General features: G+C 44.3%; 1 protein-coding gene across 1 annotated transcript in view; it reads right to left on the bottom strand.

Moving 5' to 3' along the window:
- Nucleotides 1-350: 350 nt before the first annotated feature.
- Nucleotides 351-13965, bottom strand: part of LRP2 (LDL receptor related protein 2) — a 196594-nt gene continuing 182979 nt past the window's right edge. The window contains exons 71-79 of the mRNA XM_060301487.1: nucleotides 11888-12007; nucleotides 10241-10331; nucleotides 9474-9541; nucleotides 9199-9316; nucleotides 8563-8692; nucleotides 7416-7523; nucleotides 5732-5839; nucleotides 2271-2342; nucleotides 351-2093 (exon numbers count right to left, since the gene is read on the bottom strand). Coding sequence (XP_060157470.1) covers nucleotides 1932-2093; nucleotides 2271-2342; nucleotides 5732-5839; nucleotides 7416-7523; nucleotides 8563-8692; nucleotides 9199-9316; nucleotides 9474-9541; nucleotides 10241-10331; nucleotides 11888-12007 — 977 coding nt within the window. The 3' untranslated portion in view covers nucleotides 351-1931. The remainder of the gene's footprint in view (nucleotides 2094-2270; nucleotides 2343-5731; nucleotides 5840-7415; nucleotides 7524-8562; nucleotides 8693-9198; nucleotides 9317-9473; nucleotides 9542-10240; nucleotides 10332-11887; nucleotides 12008-13965) is intronic.

Here is a 13965-nt window from a genome sequence, read left to right as displayed (position 1 = left end):
GTGGTTGAGAGTCCACCTGCCGATGCAGGGGACACAGGTTCGTGCCCCAGTCCGGGAAGATCCGCGGCTGGGCCCGTGAGCCATGGCCATTGAGCCTGCGCGTCCGGAGCCTGTGCTCCGCAACGGGAGAGGCCACAACAGTGAGAGGCCTGCGTACCAAAAAAAAAAAAAAAATACAACTGATTCATGACCCGGGCTTATGAAACACACAGAACAAGTCTGATAAAATACACATTTATTAGAAATTTTTCAGCAGCATCATTTCCATTTGCTTTCTAATCAAAGTACACGTCAAAGTAATTTACAATAAGCACTCAAAATATGAACAAAAAATATTTTGAGAACTCGGGAATAAAATCATCAGTAGTACATGTTTCACCCATCCATCCATCCATTCATACACTCATTCATTCATTGTTTTAAAGATGTGCCATATTAGCACAGAAAGCCAGGAATCCTACCTACTTAGTGTGGAAACTGTGTGTTCCTGCCACGGTTCCCGCTGTGGAGACTACAGCCGCTATTCAAGAGGAGGGCTACGCTCCTCAAAATGAACGATTTTGCCAAGGACCTAAAAAAGGCTCAATAAGAACGGTTTCCCTTTCTATTCATGTTCAACTGAGGAAATAAATAGTCAGTATAAGGAAATTTTCACACACAGAAACACAAACCCAGCTGAGGCTTTGCTTAACCGGTATTTGTTTTGCACCTTCCTTTATGAAGACACAGATTTACTTTCAGTTAATTCAGCTCCTGAGCTCCAGTTTCTAGGGTAGGTGACCACCTGAGATGCCAGGCAAGGGTGTCAATCACCCTATGGTCCATCAAATGAAATTTCATGCGATTAGATACAAACTCTTTGCAGGACACTTACACTTAATGACATGGGACTTTCTCAGACATTAAAATAAAAGTGTTGGCTTGGCGGCGAGCGAGATAACGCACAGGAGACAGTGTTCTGGTTAGACAACGCAAACATGCACAAGGGTGGGACTGAATTGCTTTTCTACCTACTGCGTTATCTGCATCTCTATCATTACGCTATTCATCAGGTTACATATAATACTGAACATTAAGTGCTGATGTGTGAAAACGGACCAGGAGTGGCCTGGATTCCCTTCCTTGATAATTCTATAGGGACTATGAATGGTGCCTCCTCTTTTGACATGGCTAAAGGCCCCAAGTCAATTCCTTTCTTCAATGGATCATTTTCTTTTTTTAAATTAATTTATTTTATTTTTGGCTGCGTTGGGTCTTCGTTGCTGTGCGTGGGCTTTCTCTAGTTGCGGCGAGCAGGGGCTACTCTTCATTGCAGTGCACGGGTTTCTCATTGTGGTGGCCTCTCCCGTTGCGGAGCACGGGCTGTAGGCGCCTGGGTTCAGTAGTTGTGGCGCACGGGCTTAGTTGCTCCGTGGCATGTAGGATCTTCCCGGACCAGGGCTCGAACCCATGTCCCCTGCATTGGCAGGCGGATTCTCAACCACTGTGCCACCAGGGAAGTCCCAATGGATCATTTAATGTAATGATCACCAACCAATTCAGCAATTCAACCAATTTCCAGGGCCTCCAGGAAACGGAGGTCTCAAAACTGAAGAACCCAATTCCAATTCAGCAGATACTTTCATTAGCAAATTTAATGATGTGATAATCTTTCCAAAATTTACAAATATACAATATATTTATAGCATTACCTTCAGATAGCTTCAGTGCAAAGATATACATATAGTACATTGTGATAATTATTTGTAAAAAATATGAGATGAGTAAAAAAGACACACAAGGTATTGTTTCCACAAATATTTCCAACTACAGGAGTACAGGGGAAAAAATATCTTTTTAATAAAGTACTGCATGTTAATTTTTTTCATCTGTTTGTAAAAACTATATGTGCAAAAGTGTGTTTCTAATTATTCCCTAAATAGCTGGCACAGCTATGCCTCAGAGTCTTCTCTAACGAGATTTGCGGTGTCTTTAAATGTGTCTTCTGTTGCACTGTAGGTTGGACTTGGGCCTTTCTTCCAAGAAATCTTATCAGGGGGAGAAGGTGATGGAGGTGGGGTCACAGCAGCACCAACCTTTGGTTCACTCTCCATCTAAGGCCACAAAGAAACAGGAATCAGCCATTTATTCCCCCGACGTGATGGGAAATGGTTTTGTGTGAAGAAGACAAATCTTGGCCGATTTGCTCAGAATCATCTGAGTGTATGCCTGATTTAGCAAGTTAACACTAAGAAAGAATGCCTGGGCTGAGAAAAATTGTTAAAAATTACCTCGGAATAGAATGGATTTTCAAAGTTGGCATTTTGTTTCGGTTTTCGTTTGAAGATATTCCACTTTGTTGCCTAAGTGAAAAGAGGAAAGAGAAAACCTTCAGTAATGGAATTTTTTGGTGGGTTTCTTCCTTCTGCTTAGGTTTTAAAATTCCTTCTTACAGAGGGAGAAAGCAATTTGGGACCTGGGACCACGCGACCTGGCCCATGCAGTAAGTTGTTCAGTTCTTCCTCGGCTGGGCCCTGAACAGTAACTGAAACTCTTTGGGCTCTTTTTAGCTAATAATTTCAAAAAAAATCCTTGATCTGAAGTGTACAGTTTACAGAATCTGTGCCCAGAGTATCTAGAAGCTTTGACAGAGCCAGGCAAGAGATTTCTTCAGGGGCTGCCTGAAAATTTAAGGAACAAGCCAGATTGTAACTCTCATTTCCTAAAACGATGTCTTGATCCTTGGTCAACTCAAACATGTTCTGTCTCGCTCCATCATTTCCTCCTATAATCAATAATAATAATGGCAACAAAAACAACTAACATTTATTGAGTGCTTACTATGTGTCGGGGACTATTCCAAGAGCTTTACGAGTTTCTGATGTAATCTTCCCAAGGACTCTGTGAGGTAGATGCTCTTTTGCAGAGGAGGAAAGGCAGTCACAGCAAACTTACTTAACTAAATTGTAGATAGAGGAGTAGACAGGGCCTCCAGGAAATGGAGGTCTCAAAACTGAAGAACCCAAAGAGAAATCACCCCAGTCTATGATAAGTGGCCCCTGTCTGGCTGAAAAGCTGCCCGTGGCAGCAGTGCTGGCCACGGCCCTGCTGCCGGATGTAAGGAGACAAGAGAACAGGAGATGAGGAAACAGCCTCCTCCCACAGAGCTAAGGTAGTCCACGTGTTTTATGGATTGTCTTGCTCTGTGAAAGTAGGCGGCCAACATGTGAAGGAGTGGGGAGCATGTGAATACAGGAGAAGTAGAAGAAGCCATTCACCCACATTTAAGTGAGCACCTGCTTGGCACGAGGGCAAGATGGAGACACTCAGGTCAGAGCCCGGCCTCTGGAAACCTACACTTCAATAGGGAAGGCCAAAACTCATTGCTTCGGTATGGAATGGCCACATGGAGCTGAGTAACTACTAACAAGAGAAGTGCAGGTGATTTTCGTTGTCATCTCCTTGGGAAATCCAATGCATGTCGACACGACTTTTGAAAATGACAGGACTAAGCCACAGGACTTCACGTTCTTTGAGTCCTTTGAGCAGATTTATTGATGAAAGAGAAACCTGTGAGCCTCTCTGGCATATTAAGGTCAACCTAGGGTCATCCTAACCAACGGCTTCTACTGCTTTAAGCCTCCCTGGCTGTTCTCTCAGTTCCCAAAGGCAAAGGTCATAGAAAAATCCCTGGATGTACCATGGAGGACAGCCCTTAGAGGGTCTCAGCCTCAACTGATTAAAAAAAAGGAAGAAGAGCCAATGCACTGCAAAGATGGAGATGAAAAAGAAAAGGACTATAATTGGTAAACATTCGCTCTCACTTGAAAGACTCTCTCAGTGTTTTTGTTTGTTTGTTTTGGGGGTTTTATTGTTGTTGTTTTTTTTGCAGTACGCGGGCCTCTCACTGCTGTGGCCTCTCCCGCTGCGGAGCACAGGCTCCAGACGCGCAGGCTCAGCGGCCATGGCTCACGGGCCTAGCCACTCCGCGGCATGTGGGATCTTCCTGGACTGGGGCACGAACCCATGTCCCCTGCATTGGCAGGCGGACTCTCAACCACTGCGCCACCAGGGAAGCCCGTCTCTCAGTGTTTTTGATGACTGATGTGCAGGTCAGAGGTTGCAGCATCTCCATCACACTCCCCTTCCTGCTCAGCTGGGAGAGAACTCTGCCTAGGGAAGATCACTAGACTCGAAATGGACTGAGAAAAAATGTTGAGAATATAAAATAGATCTGGCACTGCTGTGGAGTTGAGTCAGACTTGGAGAACCAAATATGTGACATTCAAGTATTCTGGTGTCTGTGGAAAATTAGTGTTCGAAATAAACTTTTCAATGTAGCTTAAGGAAAAAAAAAATTCAGTCCCTTGAAAATATGAAATATGCAAAATATGAAACTGGAAATTCCTTTCTAAGACAACATTCATGTGTGTGTGTGTGTGTGTGTGTGTGTGTGTGTGTGAAGGAATTAGTAAATGGAATATGAAAAGGTGGACAAAGTGACCTTTGTTATAAGCTCTCCTCATTAGCATCAATTTAGTTCAACTTCTATTTTGACGCTAACAAGCAGAACAGGATCCAATTTGTGAGGTGCTGAAAATCCAACATGACTTTGCAGATACCAATTTTGTTTATAGACTATGCAATTTGAGAATAGGGATTGTAAAAAGTGGTAAGATTTCTAACTACCTTTGGGCTTTTGTTTCTTTATATTACTTCACAGAAGTCATAGAACCTTAAAACTGAGACATTCCAGATCCTATTGTTCTCAACTGGGAGAGCATGTTCGGGGGGCCAGGGGCTGGGGAGGGAGTGATTTCTGGGATCACAATGCATTGGGTAAAGCACTACTGGCACTTAGTGGACAGGGGCCAGGAATATTAAAATGTCCTGCAATGTATAGGATAGTTTTGTACCAAAAAGAACTGCCCCTCCCAATAAGCCAATAGTGCCCCCAGTGAGAAACATTAAGACTCTAGTGCTCAGAGGTAAAATAGTTGCCCAGAATCAAACAGCTATATCTGAGATAGCTTCCTATGTGTCTGTTAGAACTAATGATATATTATCTATTATGTTTTGTATCAAGTTTATTTACTGAATTTCTCTCTGTAGACAAGATAGTTTACAAATTTCAAAGGCCCTGCAAACAAGATAGAGAAGCTCCATCTAGTGGACTTTTTTTGTTTTAATCTTCTGTATTAAACACTGTGCCCGGCACATTGAGGGCAGTAATGTTCGCTGGATGGTTAGATGGAAGATGGACAGATGGATGGATGAAGAGAGTGTAAATTAGTGCCATCTAGTGGTCAACATTGGTAACAAGAGTAGAGCTAAAAACAACATACATTATTAAGGGAACAAAGATATACACTGTAGAAAAATTGTATTGCACGGGAAAGGAAAAGGTCCTCTATGTGCATCACTGACACAGTGAGGTCTTTATTCATACTAAGTTGTTATCTCAAATTAAACGCCTCTGATTTGAAGAGGCTGCGTCCAGAAGTCGGCTGCCCTCCTTTTCTGCTTTACCTCCCATGTCACAAGGAACATCATTACCAACGCAGTGCTAGAATGTAGCTTTACTCAGTGGAAAGTCTTTCAGTTTATGATAAAATTATCTTTACTAACTGCCTACATATCTTGGGCTCTATGAGCCTATCAGGGTCTCTCTAGTTTGCCTAGGATTAATAAACCCAGCAATTCCAAAGTCCTTCCCAAATCCCGTATCATTTCAGTAGTCAGTCACTGTTACCTGAGTTTCATCAGCACTTGGGGAAGTTGGCTTTGTGTCTGGAGCTAATTCAGCAGGGTTTATGGCACTTCCATAGTTTTCATTATACACATTTCCGGATTCGGTTACCTGTGTGCATGTTGAAGGCCATTATTCAGTTTTGAAAGAATTTTTGCTATAAAGTTTCTTATTAGCTCTTTGGTTCTGTTTATCACCTTGCTCTCCCACAAACATGAACAGGCACCATTTTTATTATGTGAGACCAACCCTGTGGTCCAGGAATAAACACCACTCTCGTCTCCCCAAAATCAGGAGCACCAACTACTAAGTTGTCTATCTGATGCCTTAATCTTGGGAGGCAAATACACCCATCAATGGTCACACTCTCATGTAGTAATAGCAACTTCTACGGTGTTCTCTAGGGCCCCTTACTCCCACTGTTGACCATAGTTCTGGATAAAGGATACTCTGGTTGTATATTGGCAGCCAAATCCTAATAGAACAGTACGAATTATTTCCAAACGCATTACGTTTGGATATTTAGAATAAAATTATTAATTTCAGAGGACGGCTTAAAAGAGGTTGAATTTTTAAAACAAGAGGCATAATGACATTAATACCCCTCTAGATATTTTCTGTAACATTCATGTGATTCCGAGGTTCCCTCTTAAAGCACAAATTACCATGGATATATAATTAATAAGTTACAGGGTAGAAATTCACCCCTTTTCCTATATTTCTACATTCACCACTTTATTTCTTCTCTAACTTGGAAATGTATTGGTAAACATGGCTTTGTTTTATTTCAAGGGAAAATGCCAAAAATCTATTTTAACATGTGATTAAAGTTTTGCTATCTGGATATTAAAGGATCAGACAAAATGCTTTCAAGATTCAAATATTGCTGATCTCAAGAAAGTTATTCATAAAATACACATTTCTGTCTTAACATTAAAATGTACTATACCTTGTGAGTTCAAAAGAAGTTCAGATGTTAACGGTGAAACTGTATTTTGCCGAGGCCCTAGCTGTTTTGACAAAGGAAAGACAGGCGACCTAACAGTTGACAGGCACCCGCAGTGACGCTGGGGCTATTGATCCAGCCCTAATGAAGAGTTCTGTTCCTTCATCCATACGTCTATCTCATCTCCCTGTTCCTCTAAAAGATGAGTGAGTAACAGGGCCTCATCAAAGGAAATTTATGTATCTGCCTATCAACTTCGAAGACCTTTGTACTTTCCAGAAAAGTATGACAAGGGCAAGCAGGGAGGTCACCTCAAATCACACCCTTGTGATACCAGTCAGAACCCAGAGAGTGTGCCCAGTACCCCAAACCTCTGTATAATGACCTGACGACCATCCACTCATTCAGTTCACAGATATTTACAGAGAGCCCGTGTGTGTGTGCCGGGCACAGTGTTTGCCGAGCCTCTGAACATGCACTCAGACCTCCCGCTCTGACCACTCAGGATGAAAAGGCTCCTGGTCTGGGTGCCAAAGAATGGCTGCCCAAACCCAGGATTCTGATTGTGTTCAGGTCTGCTGTCCTGGGGTCAGTCCTGTTACTACAGGGAGTGAAGCTGAGGAAGCGACCAGTGTGCTTCCTTCCATGGAGGGAAGGTTGGGAGGACCCTAAAGGCACATTATTCCAAAGAACAAGATCCAGTAACAGCCAAACCTGACAGCACGGACTGTGATTTCTCACCGGGCTTGTTGTTGGCTGAGCCACTTTGACAGCAGTGTCCCTGGAGGTGTATGTCGGGTTTTCAAATATTATGGGCGGCTTCCCCAGGTCCATGGCAAAATGTTCACTCTGATGGAGGGAAAGAAAAAAGAAAAAAAAAAAAAAGATCATACCGTGCTGATCTGATTCATACACAGAGGAGGATGTGCTCTTCACACCTGGAGGGACGCTAGGTGCTACGTCCAACGGACCCAAAAAGAACTTGCCCCCCACCTCCAACAAAAGCCAACGGAGACACAAGGCCTCCACGAGGCAAACTGTTATGTAAAGTAATGTAAATGCACTAACTTCTCAGGTCAGGAGAACAGAAACCCTCTTCCCTTATCCGAGTTCTCTATGGCTCCTTAAGGCAAATAACTCACTTGGTGATTGGCTTTGGACATAGAGAAAAGGGTGGGGGTCTGGAAGAGGAGCAAAGAGAAGAGGGAGAGGGGGAAAGAAGACAGGAGGGATAATATTGTACCTTTAGGCAGGAACAAAAAGGAAAGCTTGGTGGGGAGGCGGAATACTGGGAATGATTTCCCAACACTGACGGTAGACTTCAGAGTGGATACTAGTCCATTCATAAAGTATTTGGTCCTCACAGGAGGGATTATTTTACAGATGGGGACAGAGTGATCAAGCTCCATCCCTACTATTACATACCTAGCAGGTGGCAGAGTTGTGATTTGAACCAACCACTGACTCTAAAACCACTGTTTATCCCAACACTACACACTGGTGGGAAAATATGTGAGACTAGGAAGCATATTATTTCCCTGCCTCTCCCTTTAAACATACAAAAAGTCATCGAATAAAAACAGAATATCATGGTCCCTCTCCCCTGTTTCCCAAAAAACATAGATTGTTTAAGACTCCAATTAAACTTAAAACTGTTCGTGATTCCAGTTCAACCGTGTGGCTTAGATCAGGGGTTAATTTCAATTTCATTACTAATGTTTCTAGACACATTTCTACAACAAACCTAATGTTTCCTAACTTGGTATAGTGAGGGGGCATACAGTATTTCATGTTTTTCTAGGTGAATTTTATTCTTTATAAAAAGTGTTTCTTTGATAAGACAGTAAAAATGATAACCTTCAAATAGTCACTTTGAAACCAAACTCACCATCGCCATTGATCTGTCAATAGCAGACTCGGGCCCCAAACCAGATACTGCAATATCCATGTTAACGTCATCCCCTGATCTGAAGGTCACCCCATTTCCATTTTCAGAGGATTTGCTAAGACTGCTTAAGCTGAAAAGAAGTAATCAGTGTCTTATTATTTTTAAAAAACAATCGTTTGCACTAGGATTCTTTCTTTGTACCTTTTCCTAGCTCTTCCTTAAATGAAAGGCTCGATTCCCACTTCCCATTTACACATCACGTATGGGAATAAATTCCCTTAGTGACCTCCTGGAAATGTTCGAGCACATTCCCGAATGCTTGAGAATGAGGAGAGGACCAGCTGGGCACTTGCAGAAAGAAAGCCTGGTCCCTCCAACAGCCGACGCCGTTCTCCAGTGTAACCTCAACGTACAACCCTTTAGACTCTAAAATGTGATTTGTACTCAGGCTTCAGAGAAGCAATCAGTTAAGACATTGTGATCTGAAGTGACTGCTTTAAGTTCAGTATTTTTTGTTTCCGCAGAATAGGTGAACAGCCTAGGATGCTTTTTTAACTTAAAAGAAAAACTAAGTTATTTACGTGGTTGCAGATCACACAGACGTCTAAAATCAATGTTCCACCTAATGAAACTGACCTTGACAGCTTGGGCAGAGAAGGCAAAAGGGAGCCAGTTTTCCTATAGTGGAAAAATCCTAAAGTCGCTAAAGCTCCAATTATGATGATCAGGATGATTGTCAACAGCACGGCCGCTGCTGTCAGAGAGGGAAGAAAAAGCCAACATATGAACATGAGGAGAAGGAAAAGAGCCAGTAGTCTTAGCAATAGGGACTGGAGTTAAACAGAATATAGACAACACTCAGTTTAGTTACCATGATGCATTCCCATGTCCCTCGTATCCTTAAAACTTACTTGTTCCGGGAGGAATGCCTTTTGCAAGCCCTATTTCACAATATTCTCCCACGTAGGCACTAGGACATCTGAAAGGAAAAGAAGAATCATTCACAAGCTGTTGATTTCTTGGGCTCTGATTGTAATCTGACTGTGGAAATTCACTTTTGAGGGAATACCTGTGGCATCTACAGAATCAGCCTCAACAAATAAACCTATTGGTGTCTTCTCTAATCTATGGAATTCCTCCTTGGAGACTGGAACTGGAAACCTTCATTGTGTTCTTTCCTTTGACGTGCTTTCATTAAATATCATCTTGCTCCATGTTAAGAGCTCTCTTGATAATTCTCTGCTCTCCAAATCTTCAGCCCAGTCTCTGCCCCTCGTGAGCGCCTAGCACTGTAACAGCTCTGCTGACAGCTGCTCTCCCACAATCCAATTATAATTAGTAATCTGAGGTGAGTAGGAAAATGAGGTTGTCACTTCTCTAACTCCTTGCTCCCCAAAGCGTGGCCCACAGTTCTGTGGCATCTCCCCGGGAGCTTGTCAGAAATGCAGAATCCCTGTAAATGAGATGGGCATTTTTTTCCAGAGCCCCAGGTGATTCTCACGCACATTATAGTCTGAGAAGCACTGCCTTAGCTCTCTGTGGACTCCCCCATTGGAGGGCAAGCTGGTTATGATGTGAAAATTAGCGAACTGGCAAGGTTCTTGTACTTGTTTTACTGGCTACTTTGAGGTCTCAAATTCCCCCCAGAAGATGCAAGACCTACAGCATTCAGACTTACTTGCATTTGGGGAGGTCATTCTCATCAAAATAGCAGTTTCCTCCATTCATACACCTGCATGGAGGGGGCATGATGATAGGACTTTCGATCGCTGCAGAAAGGGAAAGCCATGCAGGTGTTAGTCAGCGGCGCTCAGCAGAGACCCCTACCATGCAAACCTGCTTCAGCCCAGGGCTGGAGTGGGGAGCCCATGTGGTGGGGCAGCTAATTAGTCTCCCTTTTAAATGTCACCTTCCCCTTAAGTCAGATGAATTTCTTTATCAATAAGGTCTTGGGGAGTAACATACATTTGGTAGGAAAAAAAAGGCAGTTTATAGCATCCCCCACCCCCCCCGCAAAACAGTGGTGAGATACTAGACTCCAGAATATATACTAATAGTTAAAAAGAACATTGTGGTAAAGGAAATCTCTCAGGACATTGACGTTTTCTTTTGAAGTTTTCAGAATTCTTCTCTTTGAACCTAGTTAAAATCAAGAATTCAACTTAGGCACACCCCGAAACTTCCACTAAAGGCTCCGAAGCATCAGCAATCCATTCATCAATAAACGGACACGTAGACAGATAAATAGCCGCTTAATGGACAGCTGGTTGGAGATCTCCTCATTTTTTAACACCTTCAAAATTGCCCTTGCTAAAGATTGTAATCTTGGCAATATTGCCCCAGTAGCATTGGGATAAGAGCGGGGATGGGGAAGGGGAGGGGGCAGTTTTTACTTGCTGAGTTCGTGCTCTAAACCTGCCAACTTTTCAGCCTGGTTGGGAAGTCAACAGGAGGTGCCTTAGTTTAACCGTTTGTGCCCCCTGGTGGCAGAACATGGTTACGCCTCTTCATTTCCCCATCAGCTAAAGCAGGGGGAAGGGCCCAAGGATGTGAGCCATAAAATGGGCCACTAGTGAATTGCAGGATGATTTTCTAACACCCTTATCAAGCATTGGATACTAGTTAGGGACACTAACTAGTTACTCCCTATGGCTTATTAACTCCTTAATTTAAAAGAGTCACTGAAGAAAGGTCTTGCCAAGAATAGATCATCTATAGCATTTGGGATGAGAATTAAACCACTGTTTACTTACTTACTTCCAGCTTCCATCTCCCAAGAGCATAAGGTACATTTTAAAACGTGGCCCTTTTTCAGTTGTCCAAACTTTGAAATGAGCATGTGGGAAAACCAGTGAACCTCCTCTAGGCCTCCCCTCTGTACTGGATAAGCGCCCCCGTCCCACCTCAGGAGCCTGGTTCTCCACCTTGAGGAGCTCCCGTTAAGACTGAATAGATTCAGGGGCGATTGGGATCCAGTATGGGGTGGAGAAAGGAGGAAGAGGCCTTATAGGAAACTCACTCTTCAAAATGTCTTTATAGACAACACAACAGTCGATTTAGGGGCACTGGATCTAAATCTCTGCAGATCTTGGCAAATAATTCTCAGAAATCATTGGAACATAAGATCTGTTTGGCCCCTGAAGTCCCACTCAGCTCTGTTCATATTTTCCACATCTCCCATCCCTCTTTCTAACCATCCCCACTCTATTCTGCAAGAGACCAGTAAACAGGGATTCTTCATGCTCCTGAAAAAGGTGAAGCAGGGTAAGGGAACCTACTAACGAAGGCAAAGGAGCTCTCCCAGGCCCCCAGGCAGTGTCCCTACCTGCATCACACTCGGTGACGCTTCCTTCTATAAATCTGGAGCCTTGGGGACAGGCACAGGTGTATCCCTCAGGTCTCAGAAGGCAAAGGTGGCTGCAGACCTTTTTACAGCGGTTGGGCACTGGAAAGCAGAAGAGAACAGCGGTTAGTTTCCGAGGAGGGAACGAATACCCCAACCAAGGACATGCCCATCCACTGAGTTGTGGCCAGGTGACCTCAGAGCCCAGGCAGCATACCAATACCTTTAAGCCGCATGCCACCTGGCAACTCACGCTCCTTTACGCTACCTTCCCCTACCACCCCACCAAAGTGCCACAGTCCCTCCCCGTGCTCTCCATCCCACTGCTGTACCCCTCACATTTTCTTCTGGCATCATTTATCTCCCCTACTGCTCTGGCAGGTTTGGAAGATAGGTGTCTGTCTGGTTCACTGCATGACCTCAAAAACCAATCAGCACTAAGCAATTTGAGATATTTCTAAAAGGTCAGTAAGACCCCATTATTATATCAAGATTTGTCATCACCCAAATTTGGATAGATCATAAAGTGTGGTCCAGCCAAAGCATACATTGGATGTGATTTCCACCCCTGTTCTCCACGGAGAACTTCCTTTTGGGCTTCAGTTTCATTATTTGCAAGATTAGGGAATTTAGAGCTATGATTATCAGAATCACCTGGGAGCTATTCACAATGATTGATGCCCTGTCACAGAAATCCAGATTTAAATCGCTCTGGGATGGAACTCAAGTATTACCATTAAAAGCGCCTCAGGTAATTCTGAAACTAGCTTAGCATATATTACGATTTATCCAAGGATTAGGTCGTCTCTAAATTCTTTCTCAGACTAACATTCTATAATCCTGATTCTCTGTCATGCAAAAACGTGACCATGGACGAGGCATGGCTGTAAAAAGCCTCACTGAAAACCTGTCCCATGGGCTTCCCTGGTGGCGCAGTGGTTGGGGGGTCCGCCTGCTGATGCGGGGGACACGGGTTCGTGCCCCGGTCCGGGAGGATCCCACGTGCCGTGGAGCGGCTTTGCCCGTGGGCCATGGCCACTGAGCCTGCGCGTCCGGAGCCTGTGCTCCGTGGCGGGAGGGGCCACAGCAGTGAGAGGCCCGCGTGCCGCAAAGAAAAAAACAACAACAACCAAAAAAACCTGTCCCACGACCATTTCTTCAGCTCTCTAGTGCATGCTTTCAAATTTTAATGTCGTACAAATAACCTGGGGAATCGGATTCAAGAGGGCTGGGGTAGACCTGAGGGTCTGCAATTCCAACTGGCCCCCGTATTGTACCAATGCTCCTGGTCCCTGGCCCACCCTTTGAGTAGAGCAGGGATTCTCACAATGTTGTTCCTGACCCAGCAACATCAGCATCACCTGGGAACTTGTCAGAAATGCAAATTCTTAGGCCACCTCAGGCCTATTAAGTCAGAAACCCCTCAGGTGGGACCCAGCAAGGCGTGTTCAACAAGCCCTCTAGACGTTTCTGACACGTGCTAAAATTGGAGGGCTATTGGTCCAGAGTAAATGCTAATCTGGCACAGCTGGGCTGAGCCTCTGGCCTACTCATCAATCAACACTTTGCAAAGGAGGCTCAGAGTATCAGCTGGCTGAGATGCTTTTCAGGGAAAGTCTCCAGATTTTCCTCTGCCTGACCCCTGGGCTGTCCTCTCTACAGGGGCCAGAGGGGGCTCCGCAGGTATACTGGGCTCTCCCCTCCTGCCCTTGAAACTGCCAAACGTAAGAGCTGCAGGAGCATTTAGGACACAAGAGCTATTATATCAGTGGGGTCTGGAATGTTTTGGAGAAGGTCTGAAGAAGGGTAATCACTACCAGCAACACAAGGGGGCTAATCCCTAGAAAAGGCATTTGCCGCCAGTGTAATCTCCTGGGAGCCTCCGTTCTGCACTTCAGTTTGTCAAGACTGATTCAGGCTCTCAGAGTATCAGAGAACTCAGGGGGACCTCAGGCTCCACATCTGTTTCATATGCAGGGATCGGAAGGGAGGTGACTTGTCAAAGGCCACACAGCCACAGAATGCAATCTGGAATTGGGTACACTGATAGCTGGACCAGA

This window comes from Globicephala melas, chromosome 7, assembly GCF_963455315.2.
Source record: "Globicephala melas chromosome 7, mGloMel1.2, whole genome shotgun sequence".
Lineage (NCBI taxonomy): Eukaryota > Metazoa > Chordata > Mammalia > Artiodactyla > Delphinidae > Globicephala > Globicephala melas.
The sequence above is the reverse complement of the archived record's forward strand: the minus strand, read 5'-3'. Positions and strand labels throughout refer to the sequence as shown.